Below are 21,976 nucleotides of genomic sequence, written 5' to 3'. Positions count from 1 at the left end.
GGCAGAAGACAGAAGATGCCACCTTTCCTTGCATCTGCTGTCTGAGAAGATAAAATATTATTTTCAGACCATCTGATTTTGATGTCTTTTTCTGCCCCACTCAAGGGCATGCTGCTTCTTAGGCAGCTCCTCAGCAGAGGGACAAGCAGTACATGCAGAGGCTCTCCAGACTTTGTCACCAACACTCACAAAACAACTTGTTCTTCCTGTGAGTCCACAGTAGCTCATGTAAGATAAGAAACTACTGCAAGACTAGGAGCTTTAAAGAAGTTGCAAGCAAATATTTTCTAAGCACTATGACTGTCTGTTCCTGTTTCATCTGAGTCAGAAAAACCCACAATGATAAATAAGAAAATTAAAACACAAAGAGAAAACTGTTAGTGGAGACACTGGACTTGAGCCTGCCAGCAAGCCCAGAGCACCAGCAAAACAGTGTTGGTGGAGCAAGGACACTAAATGAAATGACACTTGAAAATGTTCAAATTTACACTGTGTGTGTGGGGAGGGAAGGCAAAAGGAAGGCAAGTCTCAGGCAGACAAAGAGGTGCCAGAGAGGGGCAAAGAGCATGATACATTCTGCACTCTAGGCAATCAATGGAACAATGTACATGTGAGTTAACTCATTAATGGTTCCTGGAGTGAACCTTAGAGATTAGAAACACCAACTGACAAGGCTCTACAAAAGAAAATCTGTTCAGTAAATGCAAAAAGAAAAATCACAAACACACCCAAGCTGGTTTCAACATTTATTTATAATTCAGCATTCAATTCATAAATCAAGAAACAAAAGCCAGGGTATCTTTTTAATCAAAGCTTTTGCTGCTCACAATATATGGTATAAGAAATTGAACTGATAGATCATTTATTATTGTTATGAAACTAAAGGCTTTATATTCTTAAGTGGAGTAAAGCAGACAGCAATATGTTCATATTAGAAAGTTCCTACTGTGAGTGAAAAATGGATTAAAATTGAGATACTATTTAGTAAGACAGATGAATCTGTAGTTATTTTTGGCTGTGAAACTGCTAGAACTATACACAGCACTGGGAGAAATCACCTTGCCAGTTTACCCTGTGTGTCTGTGTTTGGCAAACACAGCCTGCAGGGTGTGTAGTCCGTTTGCAGGCAATCAGATCTCTGACCTGAAACGTGTACATTCTGGAACATTAATTGGCACAATTAAAAAGTTATTTAGAGGATGAGCTTGGAGCAAAAAATGTTGTTGCTTTCTAGAATCCTGAAATGCAACCTGGACTTCCTAATAAGCCATTTTAACTGTTTGCAGAGATGTTATAAGTGTTCACTGAGGGGGGAAAGTAATGATCAAACCACCCATACATACAACACACAAATCTGAAGGGTCCAGCATGTGTCAGTGCAAAGCAAATTTATTCTATAAAGTGACTAGTGTGAAAAACAATTAGAAAGGATTATAAAAATACACTACCATATGTTGTAGTAGTTGAAAGTGATTAATCCAGTTCTTAAATCCTATTTTAAACTCTCTTTCATTTCTGTCTATAGAAAAATAGAAGCCGCATCGCTTTGTTTGCATGCTATGTAGTTAATTACATCTTCTAAGAAACTCTTTTAAAACTAAATGTAATGTTTAATTACAAAATGCTCTCCTTGAAAACAGTTAGCTTGTACATTGATTTGTAGTTCATTAAAAATGCTTTCTTAATTATATTTCCAGCCAGAAAATACACAGAGATTAAAGAGACTATAGAGAAGTTTTGAAATCAAAGCATGAATTGAAACAAGAAAGTTACACTTCAAATAGTGGACAACTGACAGCCACGATCACCTTTCTGTAATTTCGAAACTTAAATGTTGCAAAAATAGTAACTGGAAAGCCGTGTTGGCTGTACCAGCTAAGGGGATAAGGTGTTATATAGGAGAGGATGTGCAGGGCTAATTATAAAGCCAATCAATGGCACCCAGAGGGGCGAGGCGCCGTGGCTCAGCGCGCGGGGCCCACGGCCAAGGGCAGCCCGCGCCGGGGCTCGTAGGGGGTTCTCCTGGAAACCATGCGGATGCAGTCGATGACAGGGCACACGCTGAGACACAGGGTGCAGCCCGTGCAGCTGTCACTCACCGTGGGCAGGTGGGTCTCGGCATCAAACTGGATGGCCTGCAAGCAGGAACAGGAACAGACATTACTGATGGCACGCGCGGGAAAGGTCAGAGCTGCTCCCGTCCCAGGGTCGGCATCTCCTGCGCTGCAGCGCTGGGAGACACCTCGGTGTGAGTCTGCACCGCAGCTACAGCAACTGCTCCACTGGCGGGGAACAAAACCCCTCTCCAGACACTGGAGTTACAGAGGTGGGCCAAATTACACCTCGGCAAAAGCTCACGGGCCACAGGGGCTGGTTACAAAAGGAGGAGTTTGCTCCACATATTTAAACTCTCAGAGGGTATTTCTCCTTGATGTAAAGGCGATATTTCCTAAGCTTGCAATGTGCTGGGGTTATTGGTTTAGAGAAGACACCAGACCACACCTGCACAGCTTCAGCACAATGCCCATCACAAGGCATTCTTTTGACTTTTATTCTCAGCACAGCATAAACAATCTAATTAATAAACAGAGAAAAACACAGCTTATTGTGCCTCGTGTGATTACTTTTCTTTGCAAATCTATGAAAAGAATATCAGAGTTTGGGGCAGGCAGAGCATGCTTTAGTTCTCACGTTCCATGCAGTGAATCCTCATTACCAATTAGGGTGATAAGTGTATTTGAATGTGAAATAACAGTTGCTGTCTCAATGATATAAGCTCCTGGTTGTAATGGAAATGGCAATTAAAAGCAAAAACAAAAGCTTCGCAAAACCACAAAATGTCAATATCTAAGAAGCAAGACTAGAGAAGGAAAAAATTTAAAAAACCACCAGCAACACTGAATATCCACTTTGAAGAGTTTAGGAGGGAAAATGAGACCTGAAAGTTGAACTCTGACAAACAAGCAGTGCCTTAGCAAATCTCCCTGAGCACGGTCAGCGCTGGGGGAGGCAGGGGGTGACGGGCTGTACTGGTGCTGCTGTGGGTTGGCTCCTAAGGCAGATTTGAGGCATTTGGGGTTTCAGGACTAGGAAGGCACAGAAGTTGCTGTAGCAACCAGCAAGGGCACGGAGTCTGTACTAACTGCTCTGGATCTCTGAGTTTTACTTCAGCTTGAGCACAAAGAGAGCTCTGGCTTGTGAGTATTTAAGGAGGACTCCTTTCTTTCTCTCTCCCTAACAACAATGCACATCTTGAAAGGGAGTTCAAAGAGGCAGAACAAGTCAGGACTACAGTGCTGACTTTAAATTAAGGAAAGCTTTTCTGCTGGAGTCATACAAGGTGACAGCTGCGTAGAGCAGCATGGATATTTCTGAAACAAAGGGAAGCTTAAAGCAGATGCTGTTTTGAAGGTGAGGGGGGTTATTGTTGATTTATTTGCAATTAAGAATTCCTTTGCAATTCTGTTCCAATTAATTTCTTTCCAATTTCCTTAAATAAGGAAAAAACATTTTTCTTTCATTTTTCTTTTTGTGCTTAGAAAACATTCTGGGGGTTTAAACTTTGGTTCTTTTGGTGCTGATTTTTATTTCCAGTTACAGAAAATAAAATTTACTAGATCTAAATCCAATATTTTGCTCTCTAAGGGCTATATGAAAAATACAATTCTCCTGATAAATCTGATGTAAGGGGAAAGGTGAAGATTGCAATGTCAAGAAGAAATTCAGACAGTTAAAAGGCTACTGTAGTAATCTATTTTTGGAAAAAAACACCATTAATTTTCTTTTATCAGTGGAAAAACCTTTGCTCTGACACACTTGTTTCAAATGCAGTTGATTTGCAATGGAAGACTTCTTTCTGTGACTTTATGTAGTTCAAGTCATCAGACCTATTATTGGTTAGACTGAATTCAAGACAAACAAAAACTCACAGTGTCCAGAGGACACTTGGTGCTCAATTAAAGAACTTGTTTTTGACAAGCTCTTTTCAGACTAAGATGTATGGAAACACCCATGTAGAAATTACTGTTTGCTGCATATTGAATTCCATGAAAGTTATGCTAGACCACATTTTGATTTTCTTAAAGAAAATGAATCCTCCTGTATTGTCTTTTTTACTGCAGACCAGTCCATCAGCTCCAGTGTGCATGGCATGGAATGGCACCTAGACATGCTGATATATTTCATACAGCTTGTTACCATATTGAGCAATCAGAAATACTTTGCTGCAAATAGGAGCCTCAGCTCAAAATTGGGCCATTTTCTGGTCACAATGATTTCTGCAAGCTTCAACCTGCTGCTCAAAAAACCCTGGCAGTTATCCTGGAGAAAGGATTTGTAACTCACTCAAGATCAAAACAAAACCCCATCTGCCTGAAACCTGAATTAGTTTGGTTACTCTGAGGGAAAAAGAACTGGGTTTCTTAAAAACCATTTGGCAATAAGACCAGCCCATGTCTCCCACTTGGTGGGAAGGGATGTGTTCTTCTCTTTCTCTCTCATGAACCTGAAAACCATCAAGAGCTACATTACTGCCATTTAACTTGGGGCTTCTTCATTTCTTCCGCTTACAAAGAGCCCCAGTTGCAGCCAGGCCCCTGTGACAGTGGCATGGGCTGTGCAGCCCCCAGGACCAGCCCTGCCTGGGCAGGGTTTGTGAGCCACAGCCTGGGAGCATGATGGGCTTTGAATTCAACATTTTGGGCATCTGTTTTTTACCACCTGCTCATTAACAGAAGGTGAATTCTTTCTTCCCAGCAGCAGAAAGATAACTCATGGTGCCTTTCTGCTAATTACAGCTGTGCTCTTACCTGGTAGCCAGAATCATTACAGGTCATGTAGCATTTGCCACAGTTGATACACATTTCCTCGTCAATCAGAGCCACAACTTGCTCTGTGTTGCACAGATCACCATATGTTCCAATATACTGCAGTGCTTTTCCAATTACATCCTAGGGGGAAAAAAAAGTTATTGACTCGTTTATAAGATACCTAGGCAGTCTCCACAGCTGCACTGGAGAGCTCTCAGTTCTTCAACAAGGAAGATTTTGCCATGCATTTTGATGATGGTTAGGATTTTTCTTATAAATTTCCACATGGCTGACCTTCATACCCCCTACAAAATACAAAGTATTTTCCATACAGGCACATTTTGAACAGTACTAGAAATACACATTGTGTACAAACACTTTCTACAAATAGGTTACACATTTAGTACTTGATTTTGCATGTGCTGTTGTTTTGCCATGATTGGGTGAAACTTCAAGGAACAAAATGGAATGTAACACAGGAGTCACGTGTTCTAATCAGATCATCTTTGGTCATTTCTCACTAGCACAGATTTAAGAACTCACAGCAAGGAAAGAAAAAACTGAGAATAACAATAGCTCTTCTCTCTTTAGCAAGGTGCACAAATGACATGATCATCAATTTATTGCAAATACTGCACAGAAGTAAGCTCTGGGTCTAATCCTGCAAGATCTGTTAACTTCACAAGTAGGAACTTGCTACATCAACCTTACACATCAGTGCTGCAAAAGGTGTATGCCAGCACAGCATACACCAAAAAGGAAAGCTCTGCTACATAAATTAAATGCAGAAATGAGTCCAACCTTGTCTTCTTAGTCTGATAAGAACTTGAAAACCCAGCACTAGTTTGAAAGAATGAGGTCTACCTGGTCTTCAGCACTTTTACAATAGTATCTTTATGCAAAGAGACAAATTTCTTTGTTCACTGGATGCAGTATTAGCATCTATGAAGTTTCACCTAGTGACTGTTGAGCTGGAAAATTCAACCAAATCCTATGCCCAGGAAGAAAGACTGGCAAATTGTACTATTTCCTTGTTCCAGAAACTCAAATGTTTTCTCTCTGCCAAACCCCACAGTTGCTGCCATGTGAAATACCTCGGTTGCATTCATTCAATACTAAAAGCCTTCCAGTTCTTCTCAGCAACCTGCAGAGAACATTAATGCTCTTTCAGCATAAAACAGCTATGGCACATTGCTAAAGGCAGCATGAGGAGTGTGGACAGATGACTGTGAGCAAGTTATCACAGCTTAATGAGTTAACACTCATCACTCGAGCTGTGCAAGCTGATTTTGTGCATAGTCCAAAATCACTGCAAATTTGAAGTAAAATCTGTTTGCTTAAACTACTGTAAAAGGTCAATTAACTACTATGGAAGTGTTTCAGCTAATGCATTTCACTAGAACCAGACTTGAACTTGAAGCCCTTTACTGTGACTCCACTGATGAACTATGGTAACTAAATCAAATGTGATGATCTAGGAACTGCTTACACTCCCATCTTTTCATTTCCAGTTCTTAATCAGAAACATTCATGGATTTACTGAATTTACAACAGTTTTCAGGTGTCTGCAGTCTTCTGTGTCAGCTGAAATACTGTAGTGATAGACTTCAGCTCCAGTTTGCTTCAGCTCTCATGTAGGCTTGTCTGTTGACAAGCCTTGAATTTTGCACCTGCTACAGGTTTCAAAATACACATGTTTTTGTGTGATCTGCTGGCCCCAGCAATGCTAACTATCCTTGAGCCTCTCTTGTGTGTATACAGCCCCCAAACATTCCACTGCCACAAATCCACATTGCCTGCAAGTATGAGCTATGTGCTCAAGAATGTAAAGAAATTATGCAAAACATGCACAAGATACAATTGAGTGGCTTTCCACTGCCTGCCTGTGTTGCAAAAGTACCAACAGGGGGAGATTCCTGATAGTGAAGAGCTTTTCAGTCTAAAAAGCCATATGTTTAAAAAGCATAGGTTATTTTCTCAGGGAGGTTCTGGATTCACATTTATATTCTTTAAATATTGTTTGGATGTTAACAAAACCCACAGAGCTCAAGTGGGTTGCAGAGATGTACTACTCCAGTAACCACGGAATGGAGTGTCTTGCTTATGAGAGAAGACAACAAGAACCTTAGAAGATGTTTAGCCTAGGAAGCTGATGGCAGAGCAGGAATATAAAGTCTCTCTCTAAATATACATCAGGGAGGAAAAAGGGCTCTTTAAGTTAAATGAAAATGTTGGCACAAGAGCACACAATTGTAAGCCAGCCATGAATAAATTCAAAGCTAGAAATTAGAAGAGGCTTTTTAAATGGGAAAGGAGTGAGGTGGTTAATGCCCTTCCAGGGAAACAGCTGGAGGAGATGGGGGAGACAGTCCAAGGTTTAGGGTAGCATTAGATAGCTCAGGAAATGGTTGCTTGAAACAACATGATCAAAATTGATTTTTCCAGCTACAAACTTACAAAGGAATAACAAAAACAATGCATAAGGCATGGTGATTTCTGCATTTTTAACAAAGCCTCGCTTCTCACAGCTCACAAAAATACACTTTTGGGGACTTAGAATCCCAAATAGGGAGCATGATGGCACTTCAGAGGCCTGAAAGTGATTTCAAAAGACTGTGTCACTGATTTACTACTCATTTACACTCATTGGTATTGTGTCTTTTAATCACTGCTTTATCTCAAACAAAGACTGTATATTTATTAATTTGCAAAGTTTCAAGACATTATTGGCTAAAAAAGCAATGGTACTTAAAAGATGTTCTGCAGGTGCATTCTTTTACAGCATCTCAGAGCTTCTTGTTTTCTCAAATCATAAATGCTTGGAACAAAATAAACAGTGCAGCAAGAAATAATCAGCTTTCACTGTTAAAAGCAGTTTCACTCCAAGCAGCGACTGTCTAAAATGGCACTATGGGATTCCACACTTGGTATAGCTCAATGGCCTCCAGATCAAATTTGCACTGTTTACAGATGATTTTTTTTTTTTTTTTTGCCAACTGCCAGACCTGCAAACAGAAGCCAGGTTCTGAAAGTCAAGCTGTGTTCTTTCTGGCTTATGCATTAGCAGCAGCAATTTAAAAACAAACAACCAAAAAACCCAAAACAAAACCACCAAAAAAACCCTCCAAAACTGGAAGTTAAATCTGCACCTCTGTGACAGCAGGGACCTAGAGTACTCTTTTTGATTACTGCTGTGCTCTCCTCCTCTTCTCAACATAACTGAAAAAATTGGGAAAGGAATGTAGTCCTGCAACTGGAATTGTCAGGGAATTCAGTTGCTATGGAGAGAATCAGAGCAGAATCCATTAGTTTTATGTTACTAATGAATACAGAAAAAAAATTCTTTTTGTCACTAAGCTAAGCAGATGTGGGTTTGAGTATAAACAAGGAGAAGATCTGTTCAGTAGGATATTATTTTTGCAATTCTACAATAGGTGCATTTTAATGTTAATATATCAACCATTTAATGATGATTAGCTTTTCATAAGTCATCGTATTAGTGAACCTCTATTTGTAAATACAATTCATGGTTCAGCTCTGGTCCTTGCAGACCTGCTGTGTCCATCTTCATGCAGATGCTTTTGTAAAAGACCATGCTGTGTTCTAGAGATGATGAACATCACAGGCCTCTGATTAGAACACCATACACAGTGCAGGTTCTGCATGCCATGCAGCAAGTCAAAGGGAACACACGTCAGGGAGGTACCTGCCTTCCACCTGATCTTTTTTGGCAATAAAGGTGAGAAAATGGTTAGAGAGCAAGAGATGAAAAGAAGAAATGTTAGAAATAAAACTATGGATTAGTTTAAAAAATAAAAAGTCACCAGAATCTGAGGGTACATGACCATGGTCAATTTACAGTAAAGTAGCTTAAAAAAATACATAAAACTAACTCTTCTCGAAAGATTACAGACACTTTGCCAATACTTAAAATGCTATTAAAGGTACTGTGGGCTTTAAGGACCTCTAAGCCTTGTTTTCAGTATTACAGCTGCAATACTAGATAAAGTGGGCCTTAAAAAATAATTCAAATCATAGAATCATACCATATCACACAATATCCTGATTTGGAAGGGACTCACATTGAGTCCAATTATTGGCTGTGCACAGGATAATCCCAAAAAATTCACACTGCTTACCTGTGAGTGTTGTCCACTTAAATGAACCTTTGTGACACAATTCAATGTGATTTCTATAATGAAAATTATGCTTCTTGTATTTATCACAATTTTTTATGAAGACTATGAAGTAATAAATTAAAAAAACTCTTAAAAAACAAAAACTCCTGTAATTTTAATGTTTGACAAGGTGTCTCACAGAGGCCTGTGACACAAGAGAGCTCTGAAATTAACTAGCCATGAAGTGGCTAAACAGAGCAAAAAATAAAGGGCTGGAATACAGTGATCAATGTTCAGAAAAGGTAAAGCATTAGCAGAACAAAGTGTGTCAATTTTCTGGTTTAGCTATGATGTTGTTTAATATGCTTGAGTGTGTTTCAGGAAAAAGCTTTGAACCAGAAGACTGTAGAGTTGATACAAGTTTTCATTTAAACTAAATTAAAATCCAAGGAACCTGTAGGTATTTTATAGAACTAGATGAACAGGTACTATCACAGTGAAAAAATACAGTTCGATGAGCAGCTTATCAACGTAAGTAACTTTTGCTGATCTTGCCAACTGATACATTCTAGGTAAAAGGAAGAGAAAACAGGGTGGGAGACACCCCTGACAGCTCATGGAACTGTCCTGATCAGAGGCAAACTAGCCCCCATAAGTACTGCAGTGCTGTTCCAATTAACCAGCCATGATGTGGAATATGCAGCCATTCCAGCATTACCAACAGAAGCTGAGTGCCCTGGAGCACTGGGCAATGATTAATGGGATGAAATTTAACAAGTCCAAGTGCCAGATTCTGCACTAAGGACAGAGTAACACCAGGCAGAAATACAACCAGAGGAGAGGAAAGGGAGAGGAAAGGGAGAGGAGAGGAAAGGGAGAGGAGAGGAGAGGAGAGGAAAGGGAGAGGAGAGGAAAGGGAGAGGAGAGGAGAGGAGAGGAGAGGAGAGGAGAGGAGAGGAGAGGAGAGGAGAGGAGAGGAGAGGAGAGAAGAGAAGAGAAGAGAAGAGAAGAGAAGAGAAGAGAAGAGAAGAGAAGAGAAGAGAAGAGAAGAGAAGAGAAGAGAAGAGAAGAGAAGAGAAGAGAAGAGAAGAGAAGAGAAGAGAAGAGAAGAGAAGAGAAGAGAAGAGAAGAGAAGAGAAGAGAAGAGAAGAGAAGAGAAGAGAAGAGAAGAGAAGAGAAGAGAAGAGAAGAGAAGAGAAGAGAAGAGAAGAGAAGAGAAGAGAAGAGAAGAGAAGAGAAAGAGAAGAGAAGAGAAGAGAAGATGTTTGAGTAAATACTTGGGAGAATCAGCCTTAGACTCCCATAAATTATGGGAGACACATGCATAGTTCCACCTGAAATATGCAACATCTCCACACTTATGATGAAGATTACAATATGGTCTTTTCCAGGCAGGCAAGCACAAGGTAAAACTGCTCATGTTAAACACACAGATCCGTGCCAGGAAGGATCCAAATGGTACAAAATAGTTGTGGCAAAATAGAGCTGTCCTTACTTCAATATTCCTCACCTCCCAAGAGGCTTTTAGAGATTTATCACACCACTGGACTAAATGTGGCTAATGCCTGCCACAGTGCTGGCTTTTAGACAGGTACTTACACATCAGCAAAAAAAGACTTGCGTATTTGTGTGTGCAAAAGACCATGCAAATGTATCTGTACCAACGAGGGTGAAAAAAATTCAAACAAAAGGAATTTAAGCTTGAGGATGTCTGTGGATATTCTTCCAGCAGGTGGAACAGCATGTCATGCCCTAGCTAAGAGAGCTATGCCAGAATGTTTGAACCACCAAACAATCTCCACAGGCAGGCTTCTGGAATAAAAAAAGGAGGAAATAAAATAAGCAGATAAATGGTGACTGAATATTGTGGTATAGGCCCTGAAGGACAAAGAACTAAATTATTAGGAAGAAAAACATGGGATCATGTAAGGAAAGAAATTAAAGCAATAAGGAGGCAACCTGAGGTAGGCAAATACATCTGTGGGAGCTGTACAAAACTGCAGCTGAGAAGAAAAGATCCAGGGCACACAGCCACATGGAGCACAATTTCTAATATTACAGACAAGTGAGAAAAGAATAAACAACTCTGCCAATAATCAAAATATGCAGTTTCAATTAATATTGAAAAATAGAGAAAAAAAAGAGAAAAGCCATGGGAAAAGACATCCAAAAATAAATTAGATTTTGGATAATCACAGAGGGGTTTTAAATTGATAAATAAATGGCAATTTGACAGCATGTGGAATTTACATAGATGTTGGAATTACACATCACCAACCCAACAGCCAATTAGACGGATGAGGAAATTTTTGGAAGGCATCAAGAAATTTGTTGCAACCCCCCAAAAATACAACCAGACAAAGGTCATAGCTCTTTCAAGGGCACCTATCTCTCCTTTAGGTACAGGAATGGGGTCTAGAGTGCCCCCAGAGTATTCTCTTTTTCAGGCTGAACAACCACAAGTCTCTCTGTCTACACAGGAAAGTGTTCCTGCTGTTCAATCATCTTGGTCACTCTCTGAGGGCTTCTTTGTTGTGTGTGAGTTTGTCCAGGAGCTACTGTACATCTCTGCAGGCCTCTGGGAATGTTTCCCTGACTTCCTCTTTGTTGGGGTGCTTGGGCTTCTCTTGCCTCCAGGGCTTTATTTCTTGGTCCTCTATCAAGGAGATCCCTGAAGAGGCCATGTTCTCACTCCTCCCTGTAACTGAAATTGCTGTTTTTTCCCCCCTTTTAAAAGACATTATCCCAGAGGCAATGCCACAGCTGCTGGGCTTGGCCTTGGCCAGTGGTGGGTCTGTCCTGCAGCTGGCTCTCAGGCCCTGGGGAGCTTCCAGCAGCTTCTCACAGAAGCCACCCTGCAGCCCCTCCTCTGTCAAAGCTGGCCATGCAAACCCAAAGCAACTCCTCTCACTGCTGCCTTTGTCATTATGGTGAGCACATTCCCTTGGTAAGAGATGGCCAGACTGACAGACTGCCAGCAGTCAGCTTTGGCAATGCCTGGCTTCTTGTAAGAGCTTCAGGGTGAGCAAGATGATACCCTGATTTCTCTAGCTGAGAAGCTCCTCAGACACCACTCAGAAGTATTCAATATCTGTGTAAACAAATGTGTTTGAGGGAATTCATTTTCCTCTTCCCCTGCAATGGGCTCTCTTTTCTTCTTTTTAATCTGTCTCCTACTACTTGGATCTTTGCTTTTCTACTTGGAGTTAGGCATAATAAATTATTGATCTCAATTTTTTAATGTGTTGGTTTTTTTTCCCCTGGTCTTCATGTCTGTTTTTCCCTCTTGCTAAACTTTTCCCTTCATTCAGTTTACTTGCTTTTGGACAGTTATCAGTTTTTTTGGTTTTCTGCTGTTTTCAGAAGCAAGCCATCTCATTGAAAATGCAGTTATTGGCTGTTGCTTCTTTCTCTTTTTCCCTACATCAATACTCCCCCTGCAAGAAGAACAGAACCATGAAACCTCTGAGATCAAGCAAGCTTTGAAAATGCTCATCATAGTGAGGAAAAAAGAGTAGATTGCTGTTCTTTGGAACTTTTTGTATATATATATATATATATAGAAGAGAACCTCAGTACAAGAAGATGGGAGGGGTTTTCAAAAGCGTGACACAAACCAAAATAAGCAATCCAAAAACCTGAGAGAGGTCTACAGAAGTGGCAAACTAATTAAATTAAACAGGAAGATGATTCAAAATTTCTCCTTGTCTGGTTCTGCCATCCTACCAGTTACCCTGGAATACTGGATGTATCTGTAAACTGCAATATTCTCTTGGGAATTATGTGGTTTTCTGAGCCACAGCTCATGTTTTATTTTATGCTTGGCCTTATTTTTTCAAGAATTCTTACACATCTGCTCATGTAGATATCTGATATTCTCCCATATATGAAGAAGACAGTCAACATGGTCAACAGACATAATTTTCATACTGCTTTATAAATTATTTCCATGAGAATCTTGATTTTAAAAAAAATTATTTTTCCTATTCAGACTTGATGTTTAAGTAAGCTCTAACGTGAACACCTAGAATAATTAGCTCATGCTGTTTCATTTTATTGATATTTATTGATTACCTAAGGGAAGGGAAAAGCTTCAATGTATGGATTATGCAGTAGATAAGGGTCACAGGTTTTATTTTTACCTTGACATTTACTCATTGCAGACAGTGGATCAGCTACTTAGACAAACATTCTCCAGCTTTAAAATTTCAATCTCTAAACCTATGACACAGCTTTTATATGTATTGAACACCAGCCTTTGCCATTGATCCTACATGAGGGATGGAGGCATTTAGCACAGGGCATGTAATCAAAAGGTATCATGCAAAACAGCTCATACTGTAGCATTCAAGCTGAAAGAAATTCTAAACAGTTCTGCTTTGTTCTTCAAGGCATCAGTCCTGCTTGATCTGCAACTACTGCTCCACTGCCTGAATATCTTCATTCTGAAAAATGACATTAGGGAAATACCTGAACACGTACATCACAAATCATTTCCCATCGATTTTGGTTAAAAGCTAGAAAGTCTGCATAAAGAGTTGTCTTTGATGCCCTCTAACAAGCTTAAAAGCAGTAATAACCAACTCACACTGCTAGAAATGACTGTGCATGTCAACTACCTATCACATCTTATGCATGTATTTTTGTTACCTTGATTGCTGGAATGGGTTTCTTCGGAACAAAGTGTTTTTTCTCAGGAAGTTCAGCAGCCATGTTCTGTGCCTTCAGTTTTAGCTTGTTCTCAGCTATTATCTTTTTGCGTTGCTCCAGGTAAGGCCCAAAACTGGGCAGTTTCTGAAACAAAAATCAGTAAACATGATTATGCTTAGTAAGTGGGTATGGTAAAAAGATGAGTCTGATCCCAAGGGTGAGATCTCGAGTCCATGTTGACTGCAACTCGCTTCTTATTCAGGAAGCTGAAATTGAAATCAGTAAGCCTGCACCAGAGTGAGAAGTGAATAAAAATCAAACATGAACATTGGGATCTGACTTGGAAATATATACTGAATATTAAAATATTAATATCTCACAGCAGAAAAATAGCTGAATTGCAGGTCAGCATCCAACAGTCTATTATTTCCCTATTGCATACTTGCTTATATATAAAAATGTATCATGTTAAATAATTCAAATGCCAACTTTATTTCTGTTTCATTTTATACTATATGGAAAGGTATCATAAAATTATCAGTTTACTTAGAAGAGTTCCACCAGTATTTAAGATTATTTGTATCAATACCTGAATAAATCAATACACACTTTAAAAAATTACAAACGTATTTGGCAGTGTGATAACAGAAGGCTGTTTTAACCTGTCAAAGTAAGGCTAACAAACACCAAATGAACTGAAACACATTATAATCTCCTAATTTTCCTCTATGTACCACTTGCAATCTTTTCTGGAACATTTAGTCCTTGAACCCAATTAAGCAAACTCCAGAGGAAGATTTCACTGAATTGCAAAACTCATGTCATGTCTCACCCAAGAACAGGAAAGAGCTGGATCAGATTTCTTAAAACATTCATCTTCCTGAACAAAAAAAATCCTTTTCCTTACCTGGAAGAGACAGACGGACAACTGTAGTGTGCCACGATCACAGATTTAGGTGAGTGAAAAATAGTAGAAAAATGGACTTTTGCTTGATGCAATAGACCATGCCCTTCCTCCCCTGAAACTAGTTCCCTATTCTGCAGAAGTATTTTATCCACCTAACTCAAGCCTGTTCAGAAACTACAGCAGCACTGCAGAAAGCAGCAGGTAGTAACAGGGGATACATCGCCTGAGCAGCTGCTGGCATTAATTCACGCTAATAATACAACCTCAAAGAGCATATCGAACAAGATACAGTACTGCTGTGCTTATCAATTTTTTAACAGGGAATTTCAATGTGAATTTTAAATCCCAGATTATTTAAAAATTTAAAAATTATTATTTTTTAAAACAAAGTAAATCCAGAAGAGGTTACCCTGCTCTTCTGCTAATCCTTAGGAGAAAAATTCCTCAATGATCTCTGTCAGTCACAGTACCCAACCCTGGCACCTCAGCTCCTTGCTATGACAAACAGAAGCTCCTTGGCTGCTGGGTTTGGGTACTCTGAGCATACAGCCAGAGGGTGATGTCCTTGAAACGCTCCCCTGCTCCCAAGATTTGGCTTGTGGTCTCAAGACATTTTTCACAGCGGGTCAGCTCCAGGCTCGCCGTGTCCCAGAGCTCCCCAGAGGTGCTCCTGCAGGCTGGGACTGAGCCCTGCTCTGGGCCACAGCCACAGCCTGGGCACAGCAGGGCAGGATAGGGGTGCTGCAGCTCCAAATGCAGAGCCAGCCTGAGTTTGCCTGCTGGCAGAGAGCTCTTACTTTGTCTGATCAATGGGAACTTTGCTCCTGCATGTCATGTTCAAGGCTTCCTTACAGGCGTCAAACTTTCCTTTCTGTGCAGTTGCTGGACATGAAATGTTCTAGGACATCTTAAAATCAGGCTTTGAGAACTCCAGCAAACAGCACTGATGTGGTGGCCTTACATACTGAAGTCAAATAAGGCAGCAAAAGCAGAATTATTTTAAACAGCAAAATAAGTAGAAGAATTAGAATTAGCAAAATAGTAGAAGAAGAATTTGTCTAATTCCAATCTAATCAATAGGCTCTAAAGCACACACACATAAACTCAATTCTCTATATGACTTTTAGAAAACCTAAAACTTTTTGCAGAATTTTAAAAATTAAAAATTTTGATGAAAAAGTGTTCCTGTATGTCTTCTAGGCTGAATCAATTAGAAATATATTTTTGGCTATGAATAAGTAGTAGCTGTGTCACAGAGGAACTATTTCGTCTCCATAATTTATGTGCTGATGCCAACAACTTTGGTTTGAGAGGGCAGGAGACCTGATGACAAAGCGTTTTTGAATTCTTTCCTGTCTGGCCAGGAATTGAATTGCTGACTTTGAGAGTAGGTAGCAAAGCTAATTTTGCTGAGGTTTTAACTTAAGTAGTAGAGAGAGGAGACAGCTGTTCATGGCTTGACTGATTGAAGATCATCTTTGGGAACAACAGCCAAATCTTTGCAGAATAAATCCTTTACTCTTCTATATGCCAAACCTCTCAATTTCTACAGACAGAAACACTAAGAATATTGAAATTAAATAGATGATCTAAAGAAATGTGTGGAAAAAGAATTTATTTTTGTGAATAGGTGAAAAGTGAATTACAAAGGTTAATTAACTTTCATAGTTGTGAGACTGAAGTATTTAGAGTTTTATATCTGACATAGCTCCTAGCTGGGATGTACAGTGGGCATTTTGAGAAGTGTGCAATGCCTTCACTTCCATAATTCAGATGTTTTGTAATGACACGCATGCAGTGAAATTAAACCATATAATCCACATATTTTAAAAAGAAACTATGATTAATCTACAAAACTATCCTCCAAGCTTCATATTTGCTGTTTTTCAATCAAGAATTTGGCTGCATGGAATTTAAAATAACTAAGGAAACATGTAGGTTTTAGTCCAGGCTTGTGCCCATACACAATGTGCTCCCAGTGACTTCACAGAGGCTGACTGTGTGCCCATACAAATGGCCTGGTTATTTTGTGTTTGGGGTCTAGTAGTTCACAAGCAGCCAGGCCAAATTTCATTAAACAACACTGAAAACCAGCAATCTTTTCTATAGCAATAAATAATACATGAAAATGTAGCCTCAGGAGCTTAGGAAGGACTTATTGATGGTTCCCCTTATGAGTAATGCTCAGACATATGGAATGTTGAGGAGACTGCTTATTGTTCAGAGCTGCGGTTTCAAACATTCTGCAGTCAAAGGCCATATGAAATGGCAAAAAATATTTTAATGAAGTGTGTTACTGGATATAGCAAAGGTGGAAAAATGTTGAAATAACTGCAAAAGAGACGGATACTGAGGAGATTTTAAAATTAAATTGCCTCTAATCATTGTAGGGGACAACTTCCTGAGCACATGGGGGATTTAACAACAAAATTCCCAATGAAAGCACAAGCACAGAGGTTGGTGTGTTGAATTCTGTTTGCTTTTGTAATCTTTATACAATAATTTTATTTTTTAAATTTCCAGATATTCCAGCATCACTAAACTCTCCATACATTGGTATCTTTGTCAGACCAACATCTGCCTAGAAAAAACAATTAATATGAATATGTGGAGCATAGCAAATGCTTAGAAGATTGCAACAAACAGAGTAATTAGATAATTCTTGTCTACTTATATATCTGTATCAGTGATGTCTATAGCTGCATTATTTGTATCCATCTGTTTCTATATAGACATAATTCAATGTGTTTCTGTGTTCTAACGTCAAGAATGGAGTCTAAATAAATACATTAAGTGGAATTATTTCGTTCTTTATAATTGCATTATTACAAAACTTTAAGCTTGAAATATTTTGCTGGAGTATTTTACAGAAAGAAAACAAAAATCCAAATCCTCCCCCCGCCTCTGCTTTCAAAAGCAGCCTTTTAACTGATGAACTGTATAAATCTTCAGCAACATTGTGATTTTTGTTTCAGTACTTTCTCCAGGGATTCATCATTGATGAATTTATTCTTACCAAAAAACCTAAATCCTGCTCATTTAAAGATAACAGTATCTTCCACTAAACCTGTCTCTATTCAGATACAAAAAGGCATTACCCTGCCAATAGAGAACTGACAACTTAATGAATCAACAATGAAACCTTAAGCCAGAGAGCTTTAAGGTGAGTAAGTCTGTTTTGATTATAATTTATTCACAGATCAATCTAAAGGTAATGGAGCATATTACGAACTAAAGAAGGTGCTTGTTTCCTAATGGCTAAAAGTGGAGAGAATCCTCCACTTCAGAGTGCTGCAGTTTCCATGGGCACACCAGCAAGCAGCCTAAGCAGCACAACAGGCTGGGGAACAGGGCAGTGCAATGGGCATCAGACGACCCAGACTTCATTTCTAACCTGGAAACTGATCTGATCCTTCCTCTGGGAAAATCCATGTCTGTCCCCATGATGTAGTCATGGGTTGCTTATCTGGGACCTGTCTGCTCCTAAGGGGCTGGATGCCATCTACTGTTAGAAGACACAGATTTCAGCTGGGTTTGCATGGCAAGGTTTTGGTAGTGGTGGGCTACAGGGGTTCAGGGAGAGGCCTCTCCTGTGTCTGACTGAGCCAAGGGCAGCAGACTCCAAGAGGGACCTGCTGCTGGCCAGGGCTGGGCCCATCAGGAATGCTGGGAGTGCCTCTGGGATAACATGAATACCTCACTAGCAAAAGGAATAGGAGGGAAAATGTGGGGCTGCTACTGAATGGAAAAAGGAACCTTGCAAGGGGTTGCAGAGGAGGCTGAGATACTGAACAGCTTCTTTGAAGTCTTCACTTCCAAATCCAGCCCTCAGGAATGCTTGACCCAGGAAAGCAGGGAGAAGGTGTGGAGAAAGAAAGACTTCTCCTCAGTAAAAGAGGATTGGGTTAGAGACCATTTAGTCAAATCTGACATCCACAAGTCCATGGACTCTGATGGAAAGCACCCACAAGTACTGAGGAACTGCCAGAGATCACGCTCAATCATCTTTCAAAGGTCATGGCAGCCAGGAGAGATGCCTGAAAACTGGGAGAAAGCAAATGTCACACCAGTCTTTAGAAAGGACAAGGAGCACACAGGGAACAACCAGCTGTTCAGCCTCACCTCAAACCCTGGAAAGGCGATGGAATGGCTGATCCTGGACACCATCTCTAGGCAAGGGGAAGATAAGAAGGTCATCAGGACTAATCAGCATGGATTCATCAAGGGAAAATCAGGATTAACCAACCTGATTGCCATGGCCCATAAGCCTTTTATTATATTTTCTGTCCCCTGTCCAGTTGAGGAGGGGGGTGATAGAGCAGCTTTGGTGGGCACTTAACATCCAGCCAGGCTCAGCTCACCATGCACAGTTAAGTGTCATCATAAACCATATATGGTCTGCCTCCATCCTCTTGCGACTTTACAACAATAACAGGAAGATTACTGTAAAGTTTCCTGAAACAGTATCTGCTTTCTTCCTTGTTCTCTGAGAATACAATGAAACATGACTCCAACATTTCCAGAGGGAAAGAAAACACAAGGTCCCAGTAACAAAAGCAGCACCAGTAACAACAACAAAATCTTGTCAGAATGTCAAGGTAGCTTGTGTTTCTTCTGGGAAAATTAAAAAAAAAAAAAACCCAAAACAAAAACCCAACAAGAACAACAACAACTGAATTCTGTTCCTCTCAAGGTGGCAAATAACACATATTTTCATATTAATAGATATACAGAGAGAATATTTTGCACAATCTTTTCCCACAGGTAAACTGCTTAACTAATGAAAACGATGTGTGGCGATGGAGAAAGTGAAGCTGCAATCTGTTACCCTGCTAGACGTTCTTATTCTTTCAGGCATTCAAAGCTAAATTCTATACAGTGTCTGTCCCATACACTGCTGTGGTCAGAGCTGGCACTAGGGCTCAGTCAACACCTGCAGCAGGGAATCCTGCAGGATCCTCCCCACAGCACGTGGGCAGAAGGGTGTCATGCAGAGGATGGGATACTTCACTCTGTCAGTTTCCACCTGACAGAGAGTTTCTCGGGCCAACATCAGCTGCTGCAGCCCCTGGAGCTGCTGTGGTTGCATTAGCAAGAAGCCACAAGAACTTTGTCCCTTGTGTTAAAGGGTTCTCATGGCTCTGTTTCCTAGAGCTGACACATTCCTGGCATCAGTGCCTTTAATGATGTGGGAATGCCATCAAAATAAAGGACAGAACACAACAATTATTCAGAAAAAAGAACTCTGCCTTTCAGTTGTTTTCAATTTTTTTTTTGGGGACTTTTATTTGCTCGGTAAGCAGTCCTGTCTCAGTAATCTGCAATTACTGCCCGTATACTTGTTCTGTAACCTCTGCTGCCCACAGCATGTGTATATACCATTGCATTTAGTTACTCAACTATTCTGCCTGCTCTTTAAACCATGATTATTTGAAGTGGGTGAGCTAACCCCCAGCCCTTCAGTAACTCTGAGTCTAAATAGAACAATAATGTGTGTTCTAGGAAAACACATTGCAGTGACCTCACCATGAGATATACAGTGCCATGCTTGAATGTGCAGATAAAAATATTATTTAAAATAACAATTATTTCTCCTTTTGTAATTTTTCTAACACTGCTACAATTTTCTCTTCTAGCTCCAAATCAGAAGCGAATTATTCTTCATGTTCTAACTCAAATGTTTGGTTTATATACACCAAGCGAGGGAAAAAAATTTAGGATTACAGGCTTACTACAGTGCAGCAACAACTTACATTCTACAAATGTACTGAAGTAATGAAATATTCATCAATAAAACAAAAAAGAGTTAATATTTGAAGCAAGCTTAGACATTTACAATCAAAAGCCAGGATGACATAGATGATAAAGAAAATGTTACCTTCTGGGGTAAAGAAAAGAAGATACTGATACACATTACTGTGCTACTTCATGAACATCTGGCAGTCTGTCACTTAATAGACAACAACATCTTCTCTAAACAGAAGAGACTTGAATTCATCAGGGATTCCTGTAGTACAGTATGTGCTTAACTTAAGTACCTGCTTTCTGTGATTTCCATAGATTACCATATTCATGACACTGTGGAGTGAAAGCATTCTTCTCACTCTCTAACCAGAACATGGAAAAGAAATTAAAACATTGGCAGGCACTTTGTCTCCAGTTTGTTGGACACGTGAGGAAAGGACTTTCCACCCATTTATGCAGATGAAATTCTGTCAGCTAAGCAGCAGCATAAAGAAGATGTCAGCAAAATGGCTATTAACAAATATCTGTCAGGCAAGCAAATATAACTGCATTCAAATGTGTGTAGGAAACAGGAATCCGTATCAGTTGAGCCTTAGTGTTGCAAAAAACTTTTTTCAAGCAAGATTTTTTACTTTTACTGATACCTAAGTAAAAAAAATCAGTGCAGTATTCACATTTTCATGTGTATCTATATACCATTTATACATATATCTATACATTCAGTTTATGCACTTCTTCTATGAATGCTTTAAATCACATGATCACATGGAAAATGCCATTGGTAGATACTTTTACCCACCTTCTCCAAACTGAATGCCCCAGAAGAGAATGGTTAAATCCAAACAAACATGATTTGTTGGATTTAACCATTCTCTTCTGGGGCTACATGTACTGATGGGATTGACTCCAGCAGTCCTAGAACTGTGTGTTTTCTAGACCCTTTCAAAGAAGCCTCAGGGATGCCAGCTAGACTATTAAAAGGGAAGAACAAATCTTGTCTTCCAACTATGAGAAAGCATGGAAATCCTTGCTGCTATAGTGGTTACCAACTGGCCACTCAATCACAGATACTGCTGACCCAGCAAGGTGAGCATTAAGCTGAGTTTGCCAATTCCACTGGTGCTAAATGAGCTGGGCCAGGCACCAGGAGCAGCACAGCCCTGTTTGAGAACTCTGAGGGCAAGGAAGCTGCATTTAAGGTGCCTAAATGACCCATTTGAATCTGCTCAAGAGCTCCTTGAGCAACTCAACATTTTACCACAGAACCCACCAATTTGTCCCTGTGGCCAGGAGGAGATGAAAAGAGCAATATCTGCGTCTGCCTTAGGTTTTCCACTTCCAATCCAGCATCCCCTGGTGGAAATACAGCTCCAGACCCTGCAGTACTTATCAATAGTCTATGTGTGCCCCAGGGCCATAGAAAACATTCCCAGTGCAGTCAGAATTGCCCACCAGATTCATGCTCTCAGGGGAATGGGAGACTGAACAGAGAGGGCAACCTCCTCTTCCAGACTCTGGGAGAAATTGAGATTCTGAAAGTCACTCTACAAGGCTTTCAGTACATTCAGTGAAATGACTACTGCTTCCCCTGTGTGCAAAGAAAGTGCATTTCCACCACTACTGTATGTGTTTCAGCTGAAAATTTGCCTGTCAAGTACTTTCTGCTAGCAATCAAACCTTCCAAAAGAGGTAAGAGCCTACACTTTTCCCATCTGCTGGATCCTTTGCAGATTTTTGTTTTGATTTTT

General features: G+C 40.0%; 1 protein-coding gene across 2 annotated transcripts in view; it reads right to left on the bottom strand.

The window, feature by feature from the left end:
• Positions 1-733: 733 nt before the first annotated feature.
• DPYD (dihydropyrimidine dehydrogenase) overlaps positions 734-21,976 on the bottom strand; it is a 338,172-nt gene continuing 316,929 nt past the window's right edge. For both annotated transcript variants that reach the window (XM_059478500.1, XM_059478498.1), the window contains exons 21-23: positions 13,577-13,720; positions 4,809-4,949; positions 734-2,135 (exon numbers count right to left, since the gene is read on the bottom strand). In XM_059478500.1, coding sequence (XP_059334483.1) covers positions 1,965-2,135; positions 4,809-4,949; positions 13,577-13,720 — 456 coding nt within the window. In that variant the 3' untranslated portion in view covers positions 734-1,964. The remainder of the gene's footprint in view (positions 2,136-4,808; positions 4,950-13,576; positions 13,721-21,976) is intronic.

The sequence above is a fragment of the Ammospiza nelsoni genome, chromosome 9, assembly GCF_027579445.1.
Source record: "Ammospiza nelsoni isolate bAmmNel1 chromosome 9, bAmmNel1.pri, whole genome shotgun sequence".
NCBI lineage: Eukaryota > Metazoa > Chordata > Aves > Passeriformes > Passerellidae > Ammospiza > Ammospiza nelsoni.
Note: the sequence above shows the minus strand (reverse complement) of the source record. Positions and strands in the feature narration are given on the sequence as shown.